The 20,878-nt window shown below is 23.1% G+C and overlaps 2 protein-coding genes across 3 annotated transcripts; one reads left to right on the forward strand and one right to left on the reverse strand.

The window, feature by feature from the left end:
* Nucleotides 1-102: 102 nt before the first annotated feature.
* On the reverse strand, nt 103-4,091 carry LOC112598633 (deubiquitinase OTUD6B). The gene is made up of 2 exons (XM_025345154.1): nt 3,648-4,091; nt 103-1,015 (listed from the first exon to the last, which is right to left on the reverse strand). The coding sequence occupies exon 2, from the start codon at nt 1,007-1,009 to the stop codon at nt 164-166; it is 846 nt and encodes a 281-aa protein (XP_025200939.1). The 5' UTR covers nt 1,010-1,015; nt 3,648-4,091; the 3' UTR covers nt 103-163.
* Nucleotides 4,092-5,898: 1,807 nt separating this feature from the next.
* LOC112598640 (breast cancer type 2 susceptibility protein homolog) lies at nt 5,899-19,735 on the forward strand. Of its 2 annotated transcripts, none has more exons than XM_025345163.1 (16): nt 5,899-6,002; nt 6,778-6,912; nt 7,601-7,752; nt 7,998-8,097; nt 8,184-10,625; nt 10,934-11,013; nt 11,076-11,264; nt 12,607-12,766; nt 13,835-14,011; nt 14,905-15,118; nt 16,306-16,541; nt 16,609-16,755; nt 17,688-17,839; nt 17,921-18,173; nt 18,234-18,428; nt 19,366-19,735. In XM_025345163.1, the coding sequence occupies exons 2-16, from the start codon at nt 6,778-6,780 to the stop codon at nt 19,669-19,671; spliced, it is 4,938 nt and encodes a 1,645-aa protein (XP_025200948.1). In that variant the 5' UTR covers nt 5,899-6,002; the 3' UTR covers nt 19,672-19,735. The 2 variants fall into 2 exon arrangements, with proteins under 2 accessions (XP_025200948.1, XP_025200949.1); XM_025345164.1 differs by having other exon boundaries at nt 12,607-12,757.
* The last annotated feature ends 1,143 nt before the right edge of the window (nt 19,736-20,878 follow it).

Raw genomic sequence — 20,878 nt, forward strand, 5'->3', positions numbered from 1 at the left:
ACTGATAATTTATTAATACAACCTTGTGTTTATCAGGAGTATAAGAACAAATTATTTTTTTAAATATAGTAAGAGTAATTTTAGATTAAGAAATGCAATTAATTTTCAAGTGAATTATATATTTAATCAATATTAGAAACATTCAGTATACAACATGAATACACTAAATTGAGCATACAGAATTATAATGTTCACCTAAACCATACATATGCCGATGAAACACTAATGTTAATATTTTATTACAATTAGTATACTCTATTCCAATAGTGATATCAGATCCTTCAGCTTGAATTACTTTGATTGGTATTTTGAATATATGGGATAAAGCTCTTAGTTCAATTTCACCACCCCATTGAACTGAATTTGCTACTTGATAGCAATATTCATTGAATTGTTGATCTGTTAACATTTCTCCAGTATCTGGATGACTCAAATAAGGAATAAAGTCATCTTTGTTGCATTTGATAAATTCAGAAGTTTTAAGTCGAATTTCAGGTACAGTAAAAGTTTGTCCACATATTTCTTTAAGCTGGTGTACAATAGCACTATACAAACAATTGCCATCTGAAGGAATATCAAAAATAACGAAACCCAAATTCTTGAGTTTTTTAACTAAAGTTTGAGTTTCTATATGTCGTGTACCACCAATGTTTTGAATATCATGTTCTTCAATTAATGCTTGTCGCTCTTTTAATTGAGTGATTTTTTTTGATCGCCTTTTTTCTGCTCTACTAACTTTAGCAGTGGTATCATTAATTTTAATTTCTTGAAAATTTTTAATCAGAGATGGTTCTTCATTTTCCTCTGTAAATGTATTTAATTCTTCTAAATGTTTATGCTTTAATTTGGCTTCAATTTCTGCTGTTTGCTCAGCAACTTCTTTCTTCTTTTTCCGATCACCTTTTGCTACAGACTTCTTCATTGATTGAATCTTACATTGCATGTCTTTTTTCTCATTTCTATGTCTTTGCAAAATGTCATCTTTAGTTTCGACGTTTACTGATTCCATTTAGCACTAGATATATAGTATGTTACTTTTATAATATAGATCACCATAACATTTAAATTGTAAAAAATAATTTCTCATAGAACAAATATCTAACATCTTAAAATACCTATCATATTTAATTATATTTCAATTTTCAATTAGGGCTGGGCTTTAACTTAGCCAATATTTATACTTCTCATTATATTTAATATGATTAAATATACAAATGCAAATTTAATAATCCAATAAATATGAAATTATCAATAAATTGTAGTCCACGTGGCTGCTAATGTATTCTTATAGTTATAAAATATAAAGGAATTCTATTTAAATTTTAAAACATAATAAATTGACATTTTTAAGCACAATAGGACAAAGAATAAACTAAATATTAAATAAATATTTTAAAAACTATTAAAAAATTATGCTTAAATTGATAAGTATAAAAAATTGTATCAAAAAACAACAGTATTGATAGGGTAAATACCTATATAAATAAAATTTTTATGTTTAGAACTCTTTTAGAACCATTATTATATTTTAAATCAGTAACACATTATGTCATACTAAAAAATGATTTTCAACTATTTAATTTTAAATAAAGGTTGTCAATGAATATATTTTTTTATCAGTCAAGTGGACTTTAACTAAATTGAATCATTATCATTTACCAAATTATTTTTGTTATTTTGTATTATGTACAACAAACAATTTATACTTATATTACTTTATATTAAATTTTTAAAAATTTATTGGATTATTATCTCTACTAGTTTATTTAACAAAACTATAAATAATTTAAGACACTTGAACAATATAATTTTTTATTTGTGTTACTCGAGCTTAATACTTAGAAAATACTTATATTATTATAGGCACATTTTTAAACATAGGTACAAGGGATATGGAAATATCTGGATACCAAGATTAAAACAAAGTAACCTTTATTTTAAAAACTAAGATTTAAAATTTTTTTTATTTGATTTTAAAATAAAACTTTCTAAATAATGTAAAATTAATTTTCCAATTTATATAAATATAGAAATGTATTATTTAGTAGGTACCTATTTATTTTAAAATACTTTTAGAATATTTATAGTATAACAAAGATATCTGTAAATACAAATTTTATTTTTTTCAATACTAAAATAAGATTTGGAAATATGGATAGTTTATGTTTTATTCTAGCATATAAATATTAGATTGAACACAAAAATAATATTTTTGAAAACACTTATACCAAATATGATATATATACATAAAGCTTCATTAAAATAAAAACTAAATAATCCAACTATTAAATAACATTATATTTATAAACCAACATTTTCTTAAATACTATCTGTATTATCTGACTATTGCAGAGTTAAAATTAATCTATATTTTTATCGTTTTCTACTTTTTTTTTTCAGTTGAAATATATAACATAGACATAATCATAATGATTAATTTTATAATTTTCTACTTGTTAATTCTGGACATATTCTTTATGTTAACATAAAAAAACGGGAGACAGATTCAACAAATGCTGATGTTTATATCAAAAACATGACCAGAATTAAGAAAATAAATCATAATTGTAATTAATTATTAAAGTAATCTTTGTAATTGTGATCATTAAAGTATTTAAATTTAAGATTTAAAAATTTAAAAATATTTTTAAATATATAATTATTAAATATTTAATCATGTATTTTTACTTATTTCAATCTATAACTAATGACAAAAATTTCAATAAATTAAAAAATATATGATTTATGAGAGCCAAAACTGAGTTCATGAATAATCCACCATATATGGGAAGGGGTCAAAAAATAAGCTACAAACACCCTCAAAGTCTTGATAAATTTATTAATAAATAACTTTTATTGAAAATGGTTCAATAATATTTAAAGCTATAGAGAACAAAAAAACATTAATTTATACATCTACATAGATATACATATATGTTATATAGATATTAAATATATATACATATAAGTTATTACTTATTATTATGATATAATAACATCAAATATAATATTTTTTAATTACTTAACTAGATTTTGATATCAGATATTAAGTAATTATTAATTTAACATTAACTACCTATACAAATTTAATAGACTTTTTAATCAGTATCAAGTATAATATTTAACAAGTCTTCTATTTTCTATTGAAAGAATAATAAGTATAACACCTTCTTAAAAACCAATAAATCTATTTTATTATTTAAAATGTGGTTCTTAATCTGTTTTGAAAATAATGGAAATCTTTATAAAATGCTCGATAAAATGTTTGCATATTATAACCACAAGATAAAACAGTAGTTAAATATATATATATTATTTAAATTGCATAATTAATTTAAAATTACATAGACATAGTCTTTAAAGAATAGGATATAATGTAGCTAAGACAAAATTAGAAATTTTTACAGTATGTAAACAATTTTTTTTTCATTAATTTTAAAATTTTGGTGGATTTTTTGTGAAGTTTATGGATCATTTGTCTTCTATGAAACACCGGTTAAGAACCACTGATCTAAATCATAATGAATAATCATTATTACCATTGTAAACCTTATTTCTATTTCAAAATTACGAATGAATGATGGCCCAGCCCTAATAAAATCCCATATACAATTCATTATCTTTATAATATATTACTATATACTTACACGAATAATTGTACAATTGAACAGTGAAAAAGTTGACATAATTCAACTTAATCCAATGACGGATATAATATTATTAAAATAACATTTTTACTTGAAGAGTTGTCTTATTCAATTTATGTGTTAGAACAAAATTAAAAAACTTAGATTTCGTAAAATGTGGATTACAATTTAGATAAATACGTAAAACATTTAAATCGACAATAAGGTACCTTCACACTTCACAGTTTTTTTTTTTTTTTTACAACGTTGTAGGTAAGTACAAAATATCATTAAACATAGTGACACTTCTATTATTCATTAAATATAGGTATATTAATACATTAAATTATATATTATACCACAGAATATACTATACATAAGCAGACGAGTTAGTGGAGTACGACACACAGTATACAAAGTACAAACACACTACACAACCACAGTCAACCGTAATGATTCAGTCGAAAACTCAATTTGTTATGATAACAGAGTTAACAGTGTACCTAATACCTATGCACTTCCTATAAACTCCTACCAGGTAACCAGACGGCAAACAGACTAAACAGTACTGCTCCTTCCTTCAACTTACTGTGGTCACTGGTTTGTAAACAGTGTAAACATAAATAATGATCAGACATTGTTCACAGATATTAGACATTAGACAATCTATATAATAAATTTTTATCCAAAAATTAAAATGCAACACTAATATTAATATATTTTAATCCGTGATTCTATCTATAAATTCCATCTTTTATAAACCTCTATTATGAATCACAATTTTTTTGCGGGCTTTGACTATTATTCTGTTCGGCAATAATGGTAAATGTCGTTATTAATTTTAATTATAAGACGTGTATTTCAAAAATCTTTGATTAATATTTGAAAATATTTAGAACTTTTGTGTTATGAACATACATAAAAATGTAATACCATAACAGGTTTTAAGTACATTTCAAAGAAATTGTAAAAGCATAGCACAAATCATAATTATTCTTGTAATAAATTGAGACTACCGAGGTTCACGAGTAACCGCAGTCATAGATAACAGTATAGTACCATCAATCTAATATATATCAAGGTGTATTTATAAATTTGGTTTAGACTGTTTAGAGCTTAAAAGTTGAAACCATAATCCATATTGTTCTATAATAACAATGTATTAATAAATCATGGCTGATGAATTTTATGATTCAAATTTTAAATAACCATTGTTTTAGCCATGATTTGTTGTGGCGCCAGAATTTTTTTCGTATATGTGGGTAATAATCTTAAATCATAATGGTCCAAGCCAACATTTATTATAATTTATAAGGTTGAGCCATGTGGAAAAAAATCTCAGATGTACATCAAAAAGAAAAACAATTTTTACGAGCAATTATTCTATTTTTTTTACTTAGTAAAGAAATAGCTCATGTTTTTTTTCTGAGCATATTTTTTTGAATAAAATAAAACAAGGTGTACTATTACACTGCACATCAACAAGAAATGCGTTGCATGTCATTAAACCACTACTTAGGTTAATAATTAAAAATACGATTACAATGAAAATTAATTTTGAAAATTATGTAATAACTATATAATGAATTATAATATACAAGGTAATTCACCTAACATGCTCATTCCCATTTTATTTAATAACACAGTTATTAAAAATCTGACTTGTAATTTTTAAATGTCATTAAACTCATTAAAGATCTTTTATTCGAATATGAACAGAAGGAGGATTTCAACAATTCAAATTCAACTATAAATAAATAATTTGTTATGCTTTGCGTTTATATGACGGAGACACCGTATATATGGCGTACATTTAAAACTTTTAAATTTTATCAAATTACAATTGTATATTACATTATAAATTATAATTTTATCATAAACATTATAATAAAGTGCATTATATTATGTAAGAAAAGAATATTCAATATTCATTATACCTAGCTGATAATATTATAGTGCTTGAAGCTTGAACAATATCAATGATATCTACTATCTGTAGTATAAACATTGTTATCATTGTTTAAAATAAGCAAATGCACAGTTAAGTTACTTATAATCTCTATTCAAATTAATGCTTCAAAAGTTCAAAAAAGTTTATACTAAATTCTAATACTTAAATTTAAAGGCTGAAAACAAATTTTAGTACTTAATTCTCATATCTTATTATTCAAAAGTCTATCTAGCTCTCATTGTTTTATTACAAAATGTATAACTATGACATACATTTTCACTGTGGATAATGTTTAAGAGTAAAATGACAAATAATTTTTACATGTTTTATTTATTGTCCCAAATACTTAAAGAAATATATTATATAAAATAGTAGCTGTTTAATAATTTGTTTATAAGTTATCATTCATAAATAAGGATAATAAGGTAGGTAATTGTTTTTAATATAAATTCTGTACAGGTAGTACCTATGTATTTAGTATGTAAACAGAAAATTTTCTTTAGAAATGTATTAGGTACTTGGTAACAGTGACAGTTGTGACACTATTGATGGCCAAGTTTCTTATTTAATTGTGACTGGTTACAAATTACACCAAAATTGTGTATTTAATTATTTCTTAAAATAAAATATAAAATACAAGAAGTAATCTGAAAATTTGTAATTAGTTATTATTTGATTGATACTTGATTATCATTATTTTTTTTAAAAAAACAATGATACTACTAAATATTTATTTATATGAGGGTTCAAGAAAAAAATTAATAAGACCCTGAAGTTGATGACTCGAAAAAAAATATATTGGTCATAAAAATACCAAGATAAATAATACTTTTTCTAAATCATTTTTAAGAAAAATATAGTTAATCATTAATTATGTTTGAAAAATACAACTATTTTGTTAAATTAATAATTTTTATGTTATATATTTTTTTTATTTGTAATTTTGACAGAATAATAAATGAAAAAAAAAATTAATTTAGATAGATTACAAATTATGCATCTTTGATATATATAACTTCATTACCAAGTCTAATTGTACCATAAAATTAAAATAATTTTATTTAAATAGTAATTAAAAAAAATTAAAAATGTTATTGTTAAATAATTTTAAAAAAAAAAGTTGTTCTGAAAATATTAACTATATTTTATTTACAATTGGTGTTATTTTTTTTTCATAAGTTTTAAAATGTTATTTTACAGATGGAAAAGCAAAATAAAAGTCATGAAATTAAACACAATTTGAGAGCTAAAAGTCCTACAATTAAATCATCTTTACAAGATTGTAGTATACCATATAATACTTCAAATCCTCAAGGATTAAATCCAATTACAAAGGTATGAAATAGTAAAAAAAAACTATATTGCATATTTGCATATAATCTACATAAAATATTTATATTTATAACATACATATTATTTAACTGAACTTTTATCACAATTACTACAATTAAATCTTTTATGAAAATGGATCATATAAAATTGTATTATAGTAGGACTTTCTATAAAATGTTTGTTGTATTAGCTAAGTAAATATTCTATATTTAAACATCAAATTATCAAAAAAAAAAAACATGAAAAATTATACTGATTAGGAAATTATATAAATGTAAAGCTTTAAATTAAAAAGAATACTTAAAAAATAAATATGTTCTGATAAAATAACTTTACAAAAAAAAAAAATCACAAAAATAAAAGTCCACGTGAGCATCATGTAATTTTTATTACCCAATTATTAATAACAATACTAACATTTTGACTAATTTGAGCAAATTGCAAGTCACTTAATTTATATTGTTGGGTACATACCAATTTGTATCTAAGTCATGATAATTAAAAAAAAAATCAAAATAAAAAATACCTAGTAGGAGTATTAAAAAATATACAATAATCATTGATTATAAAATAAATAATAACGTTAAATACAGAAAAAGACTTTGGGCTGAAGTCTCACAATTGAAAGACATTAGTGGGTCATTATTACAATTTTTTATTATTATTTAATATTAATATGAATATAATTCAGGAAAATCAAGAAATAAAAGTCTTAACAGAATCAACTCCAAGTATTAACCAACCAAAAGTATTAAAGAAGTTGAATTTATTAAGTAATTTACAATCAACACCAAATACTCGGCATTTTAACAAATTAGAAATGGATTCAAGAATAATAATGAAGTAATATTTCTTTATTTACAATTTTTTTTAAATTTCTTACTCTGTCCAATCAGAGAACATGATTTTTTTTATGTTTCCCTATGTAATACTTTGCCATCAGGACCTGGCAAGATGTCTCATGAGATATAAAGAAAAACCGATTTTTGTCGCGTGTAGTATGTTTTCTCATTAGACAGATTATATCCTTAATTTGTTTCTAAATAAATTTTGTAAGTTATAATTAATATTTAAAAATTATTTTTCAGTCTCAGTCCAATAATGTCTACGTCTACTTTAAAACAAAACTTATATAATCATAAAGATATTTATCAACATAAATCACATACAGACATCGATTTTTCATTGGTAAATTTATGTTTATGCTTTATTTATTTATTTATTTTTTACTTTAAAATATTATCAATATACTATATTATACTTTTCTCAAATAGAATCCACTGAAATATCAGAATTCATCAAATCTTTGTAAAAGTCATGAATTAAACAAATGGAAAACAAACAAAACTATAATTGAACCAACTCATAAATGTAATACTGTCGATTCATTAACAAAATTATCTGAAAATACAAGACAAATAAATGAAAATAATAATAATGAAAAAGCTAAAAGATGCTTATTTGAAAAAGATAAAACAAATAGTTTGTCTAATTTAGAAACAGATCAAGATTCACTTAACATTTCTTTGGATATATTGGAACAAGTATGTCAAATGTCAGAAATTTTTGATGATAGTTTAACTGAGGAAGTAAAAAAAAGTGTTGATACTGATAAAAAAAAAAAATTAGCATTTTTTCTTTATGGAAATAATACACCTAAACTTGATGATACGGAGGAAGAAAACAAATTATTACAATTGGCATTAAGTATGGAAGATAATGTATTGGCTGAATCTAAATCAAAGAATAAATTATGTTTTGAAGGAGAATTTACCTCTTTAAATCAACTTAAAAATAAAGAAACAAACGTATCTAAATATGAAAGTGAACAATCTAAAAATAATAAGTTTAACACATATATTATAAGTGATTCAAAATGTAACTTTTTAGATCCTGAAGATATGAATGACATTGGAAATACACAGATGTGTGAAATAGCTGATATAACAGAACCATTAGAATCATTTGATGATCAGTGGTCACAACAGTATACTAGTAATGTATCTAATTTAAGCAATAATGTAAAAGAAAATAATTTCCATGAAGATTGTGAAGCAGTTATAAGCACATCATTAGATTTTATTAACCATAAGGTTAATTTAAAAAAAAGTAATTCATTAGATAACATTAATGAAAGATTAGAAATATTCCAATCAATCAGTAGAAATGAACTAAATGAATCTCCAATTGTGACTCAAGATGAAAACATAACAAATAATAAACTATGTAAAGGTTTCTCAACAGCTGGAGGTAAATCTATTAAAATTTCAGATACAGCTTTACAAAAAGTTCAAACTATGTTAAAAGATGAATTGAATGAATCATCAACAGCAACTAAAGATATAATTATTACAAAGACTAATATCTGTAAAGGTTTCTCAACAGCTGGAGGAAAATCTATTAAAGTATCAGATACAGCTTTAAAAAAAGTTCAAACTATGTTAAAAGATGAATTGAATGAATCATCAACAGCAACTAAAGATATAATTAATACAAAGACTAATATCTGTAAAGGTTTCTCAACAGCTGGAGGAAAATCGATTAAAGTATCAGATACAGCTTTACAAAAAATTCAAACTATGTTAAAAGATGAATTGAATGAATCATCAACAGCAACTAAAGATATAATTAATACAAAGACTAATATCTATAAAGGTTTCTCAACAGCTGGAGGAAAATCTATTAAAGTATCAGATACAGCTTTACAAAAAGTTCAAACTATGTTAAAAGATGAATTGAATGAATCATCAACAGCAACTAAAGATATAATTATTACAAAGACTAATATCTGTAAAGGTTTCTCAACAGCTGGAGGAAAATCGATTAAAGTATCAGATACAGCTTTACAAAAAGTTCAAACTATGTTAAAAGATGAACTGAATGAATCATCAACAGCAACTAAAGATATAATTAATACAAAGACTAATATCTGTAAAGGTTTCTCAACAGCTGGAGGAAAATCTATTAAAGTATCAGATACAGCTTTACAAAAAGTTCAAACTATGTTAAAAGATGAATTGAATGAATCATCAACAGCAACTAAAGATATAATTAATACAAAGACTAATATCTGTAAAGGTTTCTCAACAGCTGGAGGAAAATCTATTAAAGTATCAGATACAGCTTTACAAAAAGTTCAAACTATGTTAAAAGATGAATTAAATGAATCATCAACAATTTTTAAAGATACAACTAATACAAACTCTAACTTTTATGAACAACTATTGAATGCTGAAGGTAAATCTATTAAAGAATTTGACAAATCGTTACAAAATAATCAAGTAACATATAAAGATGATACACAATTATTTGATAGTTCATTAAAAATAATGGCCATTGCAAGTGATTGTAATAATTTTAACAAAGTCTCAAAATCAACCAACAATCCAAAAACTAAATCAAACTATTTTGAAACTGTAAAACACGAAGAAGAATGTACATTTGAAGATGATTTATCTTTAATTAACACAGTTGAAAAGTTTGAAAGGGATCAAGTTGTTTGTAAGCCAGTACTAAGAAATAAACGTCCAGGAAGTCCTATAAATAAATATGAAATTGATTATAAAATAAAAAAAACAGTACATAATGAAAGGTGGGAAATTGACGAGTTAAATGCTTCATTTAGTGATTACTTATCAAAAAAATTAAATGGACCTAAAATATTATTACCAGAAGTGGTTGATTGGGTCTTACCAAAAATATTTACTACGAAACAGGTATTTATTATGTATTAGTGTTTTAAGTAAAATATATTTTATTATCTAAAAATTTTTATATTTATATTAGTATGGAAGTACAATAGATGTATATATTATGAAACATTTTATTATTGATGAATTATTGTAGTATTAGCATATAATGTAAGGTATTTAATTGAATATAATATGTTTATTTTACTACACAGGTTGTATAATATTTATTATAAACTTTGCTTGATATTTTATTAAAATAATTAAGTCCATTATATTTATATCTATTTTGTTTTAATAATTATATTAATTAGTTATTTTAAAAATAATTTTAGTTTCCTGAGAATGGTGTTGCAAAAGAATTAATCAAATTGAATGTTGATAATGCTATAAATTTGAAGTTATATTGGGAAAAGTATGTTTTAATTTTCTTTAATTTTAAATTAAATATATTTTAATAACATATTTTTTTTACAGAAATTATAAATTACCTGATGGCCGTGAAAATAAAATGTACAATTTTCAAGATGTAAAATACTTTTTTTTATCACACAATTTTGTTGATTGCAAACTCATTCCTAATGGATGGATAGAAAACCATTTTCGTTTAATTGTGTGGAAATTAGCTGCTACTGAAATTTGTTTTCCTAATCATTTTGGAAACAAGTAAATATTTATATATATAATATATTGTGCTAAAGTTAAAGTTCTATTACCATCAATTTTTAGCCCACTTCTCTACTCATCTAAAATTTGAATATTTAAATACTTTTTATTTAATACTCAATATTTGTTATACAATTTTTAGGAAATTATTTCTGATTATTAAACAATAAATTTAAAGTTAATAAAAATACCGCTACTATACCACCTAAATAGCACCTAGTCAATAATTCTATCTTGTTTTCTTATCTTCTTAGCTATTTATTGAAAATATTAACACTAAGCATTTTATTTATAGACGATTTGCACTTAGCAGAATTAATCTTATGTTGTTAGTTAACATTAAAGTGAACTATTCAATTATCAAACTTCAATTTAAGAATATTTTATATTTTTGTATGTCAGCTTTTTTATTATTTTAAAAATTTTCTATAATTCATAAATTAAGCATACCATTATTTAACATTTTTATAAATATCATGTATTCTGTAGACTTTCAAATTGGTGTTTTTTTTTTGCTAATAGTTATGATTGTTTGTGTAATTTTTCTTATAATTTCCAAATCCTCAAAAACACTTTTGATATATTCATTATCTGGTGTAATGTTTTAGAATTATCTCTTAGTATTACTAAATGTAAAGCAATATTTTTTATTGCACTCAGTGACATATTTCGGATGATTCTTTGGGGATTTTCTAAAATATCCTTTAATGACCTGGTAAAATTTGAATAATTTCTGAATATTCCAGATAAACTGTAAGCTTAGCTTTAAAATATACCTTGAAACATGTATAAATAATTTAATCTTCAGAATAAAAAAAATCAAAATCATTAATGGAGGTTATATTACAAAATTATAATTATAATTATCCATTTAATAATATTAGTTGATTCTAATTAAAATTTGAGAAATTCCAAAATGAATTTTATTCAAGAGTTCAGGACATATTATATTGCTGTTTAATAATTCAAATAGGAATATAGCATCACTGTAGTTTCTTTGTGATGATAAAGATAGAATAGGTATTGTAGTTTTTTTTCTAAATTGGATAATGGTTAACCCGATTAAATTAATTTATGACTGATCATACACAGAAATTTTATTTAAACCTTATCAAATTATTAATTAAAGCTATTTTTATAGGGTTCTATACGATAGAGCCAAATTCTATAATTCAATGAACTAAGGCAAAATATAAAATGTTTAGACACTTCAGTTCCTTATTTCCGCATATTCATATTATGAATTTATAACCAGTGCTATAAAAATGTATTGTGATAATAGCTATTTTTATTTGGTACTTAATTATTTAAATTAAACATTTAATGATTTGAACATTTTTAGGTTATTAACTGCAAAAAATATAATACACCAACTATTATATAGATATTATAGAGAAATAGAAAAATGTCAAAGATCTGCATTAAAAAAGATACTTGAAAAAGATGAAACTACATCGAAAAGGATAGTTTTATGTGTTTCAAAAGTTAATAAAGTAAGTATGGTTAGTATTCTATGATATTTTACTGAACATATATTTATGAAACTAACAGCATTCCAATATTGAATAAATCTAGATAGTTTCACCTTTAAAGATATTTTAGTGTTATGTATTATCTTACAGTCGATATATTTAATTTAATTTTATAATTTTATAAAATCTCAAACATTTTCAAATCATTTTATTATTAGAAATTCATAGAAATGTGTATTTTTGTATAAAATATTTAAAAAATTTTATAAATTTTAGAAGTTCATATTTTTACAACATTGCATAATTACTTGTAAAGTAACTATTTCTCTTTAAACGATTTTTATTATTTTGTTGTAGTTTAAAAATGAGTAACCAAAGATACTTAAAATTTTGACCCAATGTTTATATAATAATTTTTTTTATATGATAAATTTTTCAAAAATGTTGACTTTTTTAAGTTATTGTAGATATTTTTAATTTAACATTTTTTTAGTTTTATTTCTTAAAATTTGGATAAAACATTTTTTGCTCAGTCAATCAGCTTAGAAATTTAATGCGACATCCCAAATAAGTTGATTTTATGATATGTAAAAATTTTGCCAATGAAATAATTATAACTTATTTTGTCATGCATTTGAACATCAAGCTTAGCAAAATAACATATTTAAAATATGAATAATGATATTTATTATTTTGTTATAATTAAAGAATATTGTTCATGAGAACATAACATTTTTATGTTTATTATTATATTTTATACATACAAATATTTATAAACCAATGTTTTTATAAAAATCATGTATCAACCTACTGTATTATCAATAGTAAAATAAATTACATTACCTAATAGTAATATCATAATATATGCCATACAATTTAGTTAGTATTTTAGGCTGATAGACCACATCCATTATAGTGATCTCACTTAACAACTACTGTACAGCAGAACAATACTCGCTCACCCACTGTTTTGAATATATTACTATTAGATATAATAGGTTGTTTTTTTTAATAAGTACCTATATATATTATTTAACATTTTGAGATATATGACTATTTTATAATTTAAATTTATTATGTATTCTTAAAATATTTTAGGCAAATTTAGCTGAAACGTATACTATTGAACTAACTGATGGCTGGTATAGTGTTCAAGGAATTATTGATGATGAGATGAATATGCTTTTACATAAAGGCATTGTAAAAGCTGGTACTAAACTAATAATATACAATGCAGAACTTATTGGTGCTGGAGAAGGAATTGACCCTTTAGATGTAAATATTTTATCTTTTTTAATAAATAATAATGTATATTTTTTCTTCAATGAACTTATTTACAGTAAAATTATTATTTGTGTAACACTCAAGTATACATCTTCATTCTGCCTATGATTTTTGTGGATACTAGTTTTTTTTTTTTTATTATAAAATTAAATTTTATTAACAAGTATTTAAGAGGACGTCGTACCCGCATATGTTGTCTCCGTCTTACAAATGCGTAACATGGCAAATAGTACTCTCAGAAGATCACGTTTAGCTCCTTCAGTTTGAAAATTAGAATGAATTGACCTCTTTTGAAATTTAAAAGTGAGATTATTATCTAGGGCATCTCATAGGCTTTTTATTATATTTTAATTTTAAAGCAAGTTTTGAGTATTTTAAAATTGTAAATTGCTTGCACGTCTTAAAACACACATAACTCGCTTTAAAATTAAAATATAATAAAAAGCCTATGAGATGCCCTAGACAATATTCTCACTTCTAAATTTCAAAAGAGGTCAATTCATTCTAATTTTCAAGCTGAAGGAGCTAAACGTGATCTTCTGAGAGTACTATTTGCCATGTTACGCATTTGTAAGAAGGAGACAACATATGCGGGTACGACGTCCTCTTAATCAAAAAATTATTTTATAGTCAATTATTATTGTACTGTTTTAATATTATATCATGTAATATTGATAAATTGAAATATCTTTAACTATAAGAATATTGAAATATTACATAATATTTATATTATGGTGTATAATCTTAAATATTGACATGCTAATACATTTAATTTAACAATTTAACAAAAATAAAACAATTGTTTAATTTCAATATTGTTAGTCAATAATTTCTTCAAAATTAAAATAAAATTTAAATGTTCTATTTTTTTTTCTGTGTATAAGGTTCACAATGATGTAAAACTTAAGATATCAACAAACAGCACACGAAGAGTACGCTGGCATACCAAATTAGGATTCCATAAATACTCTACATTGCCTATACCTATTACATTAGAATCAGTTCTACCACAAGGTGGAATAATAGGATCTCTTTCACTTGTGATACTTAGAAAGTACCCAATAATGTTTCTTGAAAAGAAAACAAATTCAAAATCTGGTACGTATACTGTTTGTAAAATAAATATGTACAGTGGTGATACCAACATTTTCTACATTTAAAACCAAACAATGCCCAATTATTGATGTTAGTTTGTTGAACCCTAAATTATTTTTGTATGATTCTTACAACCACTTACACTCAATTAATTTACTTAATAAAAAAATAAAAAAATACTTGATTAAAAAAATAATCTTATTATAATATGTATATGATTTCTCTAATAATTTTTTTATTTATTTATCTGGTGTTAAAAATGGGTTAGCCATGCTAAAAAATAATAAATCTATCGCTCTTGATATATATCATTAGTGGCGCTGCTGGGGGGAGGGAGATTAACGAGTCATAAGTTTAATTTGAAATAGTATATTTTTAATGTTTACAGATGATCTGAAGTTATTTTTAAAAATGTACCCTATAAATAACTGTCAGTTACTTCAAAACAACTTATGCGCATTAGGTGTTGAGCTGATAATTTAGGTTTAAACTTTTATTCATTCTATGAATTTTTACCGAGTTCATATTTCTATTAGGTTTAATTACTTATTAAAATACATCCCTTGACTTAGTTAATGTGATCAATGATCTTGGTATCACATTTGATTGGTAACTTAACTTCCACTACACATTGAACATTTTATTGTAATATTCTAAAGACTCTTGGTTTTATATGAAGATATTCAAATTTTACTACATGGTTTCCTGTAATTCTTATTATATCTCATGTTGATTTACTAAATGTTGACTCTTTAATTTCTCCCGATCATTATATGTTTTAGTATTTTTTTTAAAAACAAAGTCAATAATTAAAAATTAACTTAGATTTATCATGTCAATATCATATTATTCCTTATCTTAAAACTTATTGCCTTAATATTTACTACATATATAAATAATATAATCTTATTTTTGTCATATAATATAATTATTACTATAACTGTTATCAAATTAATTAAAATATTTATCATGTAATTGGACATTTACTTGATTATTTAAAAAAATAAATATTATAATATGATATATTTATATTTAAAACAAATGAAAATAAGATCCCAGCAAATATTTGTTAATAATTTTATATTATGGTATTTATAAGACAGATGTCAGACTTAAAAGTTTGATTGACACATTTGGCCTGCCATTTAATAATGAGTATAATTAAAAACTATATTAATTAATTAATTTAGTTTTTAGGAATGAGAAAATGGAAACTATTGAAGCAGAAAAATATAAAGCATACCAACAAAAGTCATTAGAAATAATTTCGAATAAGATAAAAACTGAGTTAATTGCTGAAATTGCTTCTAAAACTAGTGTATCAAAAAAATATATTTCAAGTTTGAAAAAAGAAAATTTAGATAAATTAAATGTAGATGAATTGAGCAATATTCTAGAAAATTCTACTGATCCACTGGAAATTCAAGTAATTTACTTAGCTTTAAATTATAATATTAATTTATGCAAATATTATACTTAAAAATTATTTATAGTCATTACTCAGTCAAGAAAAATTGGAAGCTCTTAAAGATTTTAAAAAATCAGAGCAAGAAAGATTCTATAATGAACTTCAAAATAGAGCCAATAGAGTGTTTAATGATCAATTTAAAGATGCTCGTAAAGTAATACCTATGATAAAGGTAAATAACATTTATGTTTATATTTTTTTTATGGGGCTTTGGACATTTATGTGTAAGTTACTACTTATTACTAAATAAATTGCTTGTATTCAATAATATAGATTAATATAGTAATTTTTACTTGACTAAAAATTAAATATTTTAATTAGAGACATACACAAAAAAAGTTTTGGGGGGTGTTTTTGAAAATCAGTTATTGAAAAGTAAAACTTTTTTTAATAAATATAGGAATTACACAATAGGTGTATTAGGAATTATCTCAGAGAAACTGTCTTAATAAATTATCAATCATTCCTAGACAATTAAATAAATTTAAAAATAATAATTAAGTTACTCCTTTACTACAACTTTTCACTCTAGATCTGTTTTATAACTTTTTATGATATTTATTCTTTATTATATACATTCTACAATGATTTCAAATCTTTTGTTTTCTAATAAAAATCTATAATATGCTTTGTATAAAACAAAAAAAAAAAAAATTATATTTTTGAATTCCATTATTATTAGTATTATATTTTCCATTACTATTTTTTAAGGGAAACTTAGTGCTCAAAGTATGATGTATTTGGGTGTATTACTTTAGATTAAATAAGCATCATAAAGAGATTTATTGCTTGGTATAACATCTAGACTATATTTTCTCATATCATGTTTTGATGTTTGCCACTTATGGGTTGTAAATCTTTAAGATTTAATGTAGTCTTTAACTATATAAATTTAAATTAAATGTTATTTTAAATTATAATTTTACCATTTTCTCAATAATGTATCTAAGCATAGTATAAATATACCAATGTTACTTAGAATTGTATTTTAAATGTCTGATTTATATCTTTACTTTTTATTCAAATTATATTTTTATCACATAACTGTCAATCATAGAATACTTTTTATTACTTAGTATTTACATGTTACTTTTAAAATTATAGTTACGTGTGGTTGATAAAAAGAATGTTTCTACTGGTTTTAAAGCTGCTTTACTTACAATTTGGAATCCTTCAGAGGATGTCAGTGATATCTTGAATAAATCTACTGAAGGACAATATTGTACATTCCAACATATTACTACTAATGGATTTATGTATGAAAACTTAAAATTTTTAAATAAATTAATATTGTATGGTAAATTGAACTTTAATAATTTTAATAATACTTTGTTTAGAAATGGTGAACTACAATTATCAACCAACAAAAATACTCGTTTTAATTTTCAAGGGTATACAGATGAGTATGTAAAACGTGATGTAGTAAATTTTAAAAATATTTGGTCTGGTACATTTTTACCACTTTTTGATGAATTAGATATTGTTGGTATTGTAGTATCAAATGTTATTAAAAATAATGCTTATAATGAAATCTATGTATCAGATAAAGAAATGAATATAATCAGTATTTTGTTCCGAGGCAATATTAAGGTAGCTTATTAACGCTAAAAATTATATTTATAAATTAAAATTTATTTTAATATCATTTAGGATTATGGATATGATGACATGATGCACCCTGGCAGTATAATATCGGGAATCAATATTAAATTTAAAGGATTCAATCATTTATCTTCTATGCCTAAGTTATATAATACAGAGCAATCTTTATTTACAACAAATCCTAAGACTGATTATATTTTGAATATTTTTGATGATTATAAAATATTTATGAAAAAGCCTGAAGTAAGTAGTATAAGAAATATAATTTTTTGTTTCACTTTGTAATAATAATAATATTATATAACCATATAAATATCTATGTTTAAATTGTTTAAAAATTATTGCATGTAGGTACACAATCTACAGAATAAGAGTAACTTTATATTTTATTTAGCACATACCTAGAAAAAAGATGTTTTAGATATCAAAACATATCATGACTATGTGTGTATAATTTTTAGCTAAACTGTATGTTTTTTATCTTGCTCAATATTTCTATTCTTTATTTTTAAACAGCATGAAGGCCATAAAAAAGTTGTTGAATACATTAACTGCATATCATATTTCAGTAGAGTTGTATGCTGAATTAGGATTTAAAAAATTAAAAAATTTAAATATCAATGAACAACTTACACGGTACACATGAAATAATATTGTAAACATGGTCATAGCTAGAATTTTAATCAGGGGGGAGAATTGATAACCTTTTTTTTTGCCTTTTTAATTTTCTAGTAAAGATTGTTACTTATTACATACGTTTAGAATGTAATTTGAAGTGCAGGGGATCAAATGCCCCCTTGCCCCACTCTTGCTACGTCCATACTTGTAAAAGACATAAAAACTAATAGTTTAATTGTAATGCTGACCAAATTATAATGCATCTTATAATATAGTAGATGATGCCAAATAGCTTAATACAGCATATGTGGACGTTGTTAATTGACTCCATTTGGTATTATCTACAGTTAATATGATAATAGGGTTTCTTTGCAGAAGTTTATTCAATAAACTAATCAAAAATAAAACAATAAATAATATATTTGAAAAAGTTTATCCATTTAAAAAAAAAATTGTCTTTAAACTTTGAATTTATAAATTGTTAGAAAATACAGGATTATTTTATGTATATGAATTAATAACGAGAATAAATGTATACTAATTTAAAATAATCAATTTACAGAATCAAGATTTTTTGGTATGCTGCCAAACTAAACTTAGTGAAATTTGTAATAGACATGGACAAACAATAACAATAAATAATGACCAATGTTTAAATAAATCAAGAAATACATTGCATAGGTCTTATGGTGAATTACCTGTCAAGGTTGTGAAAACTTCTAATACATCTCAATCTGAATTTTCTCCTGTTCAAAAAAGAATAAAATTGCTGAATGCTTATGGAAAAACACCACCATTAAATATTGTTCACACTAAACCTCCAAATAAAAAACTGTTGGGTCAATTTAAAACACCAACCCGATTATAAATTTATATATTATATAAGTTCAACTATTAATTTAAGTTAAAATAAGTTATTTATGTAATAAATGTTTTAATTATTTTATTTAAGAGCAGAAAATAACTAAATTATTATTTTTGTAGTTATTATACCATACTATATTATGTGTTATGTTGATTGAAATACAGTTATTTATAAATCAAATTTTTAAAATGAATGGAATATTAGTGAAATTGTTAAGGAAAAAAAATAACTAATAATAATACATTTTTTGGAACATTAAATTCATTCAAAAATTTAATAATTTTCTTGTGTGAATTAAGGATAAGTAAATGTGTTAAGAAAATGAAAGGGGAAAGTACTATACCATAGAATAATATCTTATACATATCTTTAGAATCATTTTTAAAAATAGTAATGAATTCTTTTGGTATGTCTAGAAACTACTTATTTATAGGTATCTACTACTTAATTAGTCTAACCAATAGGTATAGGTACCTATCTATTGTTATAGTTTAAATATTTTAGTACAAATTTAAATGAATGGACAAGGAATTACATGAGTTGAGAAGTAATTATATTATATTATTTTTTTTTTGCATTCATTATTTAATAGCTAAAAATAAATGTTAATATTAATTAATAATTGTATCTTTATAAGTTAAGTAAACACTTGTTTGAAATTTTATAATTTTTAGCTTAAATTTATGGTAGGCTTTATTATAGACTAAAGAAAAAATGAACCAATAACTAAAGTTTTCTCTTCGTTAAAGACTTTTGGTGAGTTTTTGATGTACTTACTTGGACCATTTGATCATTATAATATGCTTTATTGTTAGTAGGTATCATTGGGTAAATACATTGTATGTATCACACATTATACATGGTGCTAGCTCTTTACTGATGAAGTAGGCATGAGTTATGTGATTGTGGCTTTTTTTTGCCAAAGTGATGATTGTCTATTTATTATTTCCGTTCTTTTAATTCTAGCAGAATATTTAAGTTTTAAATAATATCTAATTTTTGGAGAGACGTAAATTTGGCCAATATTTCTGGAATTTCTGCCATTCTTGTTTTAATGTTTTATATTAAATAATCTGAGTGTTTCAGATGAAGTATTATTTTTTGTGGAAAGTATTAATGCGGTACGCTGCAGATTCTGCTTTTTCAATTCCAAGTAGGTACCTATCTCGACTTGTTATTAGAATCTACATAAATAATATTGGTGTAATAA

Source organism: Melanaphis sacchari, unplaced genomic scaffold (genome assembly GCF_002803265.2).
Source record: "Melanaphis sacchari strain LSU unplaced genomic scaffold, SCAv2.0 Contig49_pilon_pilon, whole genome shotgun sequence".
In the NCBI taxonomy this organism is placed as follows: Eukaryota; Metazoa; Arthropoda; class Insecta; order Hemiptera; family Aphididae; genus Melanaphis; species Melanaphis sacchari.

Bases quoted from the DNA above. Each gene is read 5' to 3' on its own strand.
- LOC112598633 (XM_025345154.1), bottom strand. From the start codon at position 1,009: ATGGAATCAGTAAACGTCGAAACTAAAGATGACATTTTGCAAAGACAT.
- LOC112598640 (XM_025345163.1), top strand. From the start codon at position 6,778: ATGGAAAAGCAAAATAAAAGTCATGAAATTAAACACAATTTGAGAGCT. The intron at 11,014-11,075 runs GTATGTTTTAAT...TTTTTTTTACAG, and splicing joins TTGAAGTTATATTGGGAAAA to AAATTATAAATTACCTGATG. The intron at 16,542-16,608 runs GTAATTTACTTA...AATTATTTATAG, and splicing joins CTGATCCACTGGAAATTCAA to TCATTACTCAGTCAAGAAAA.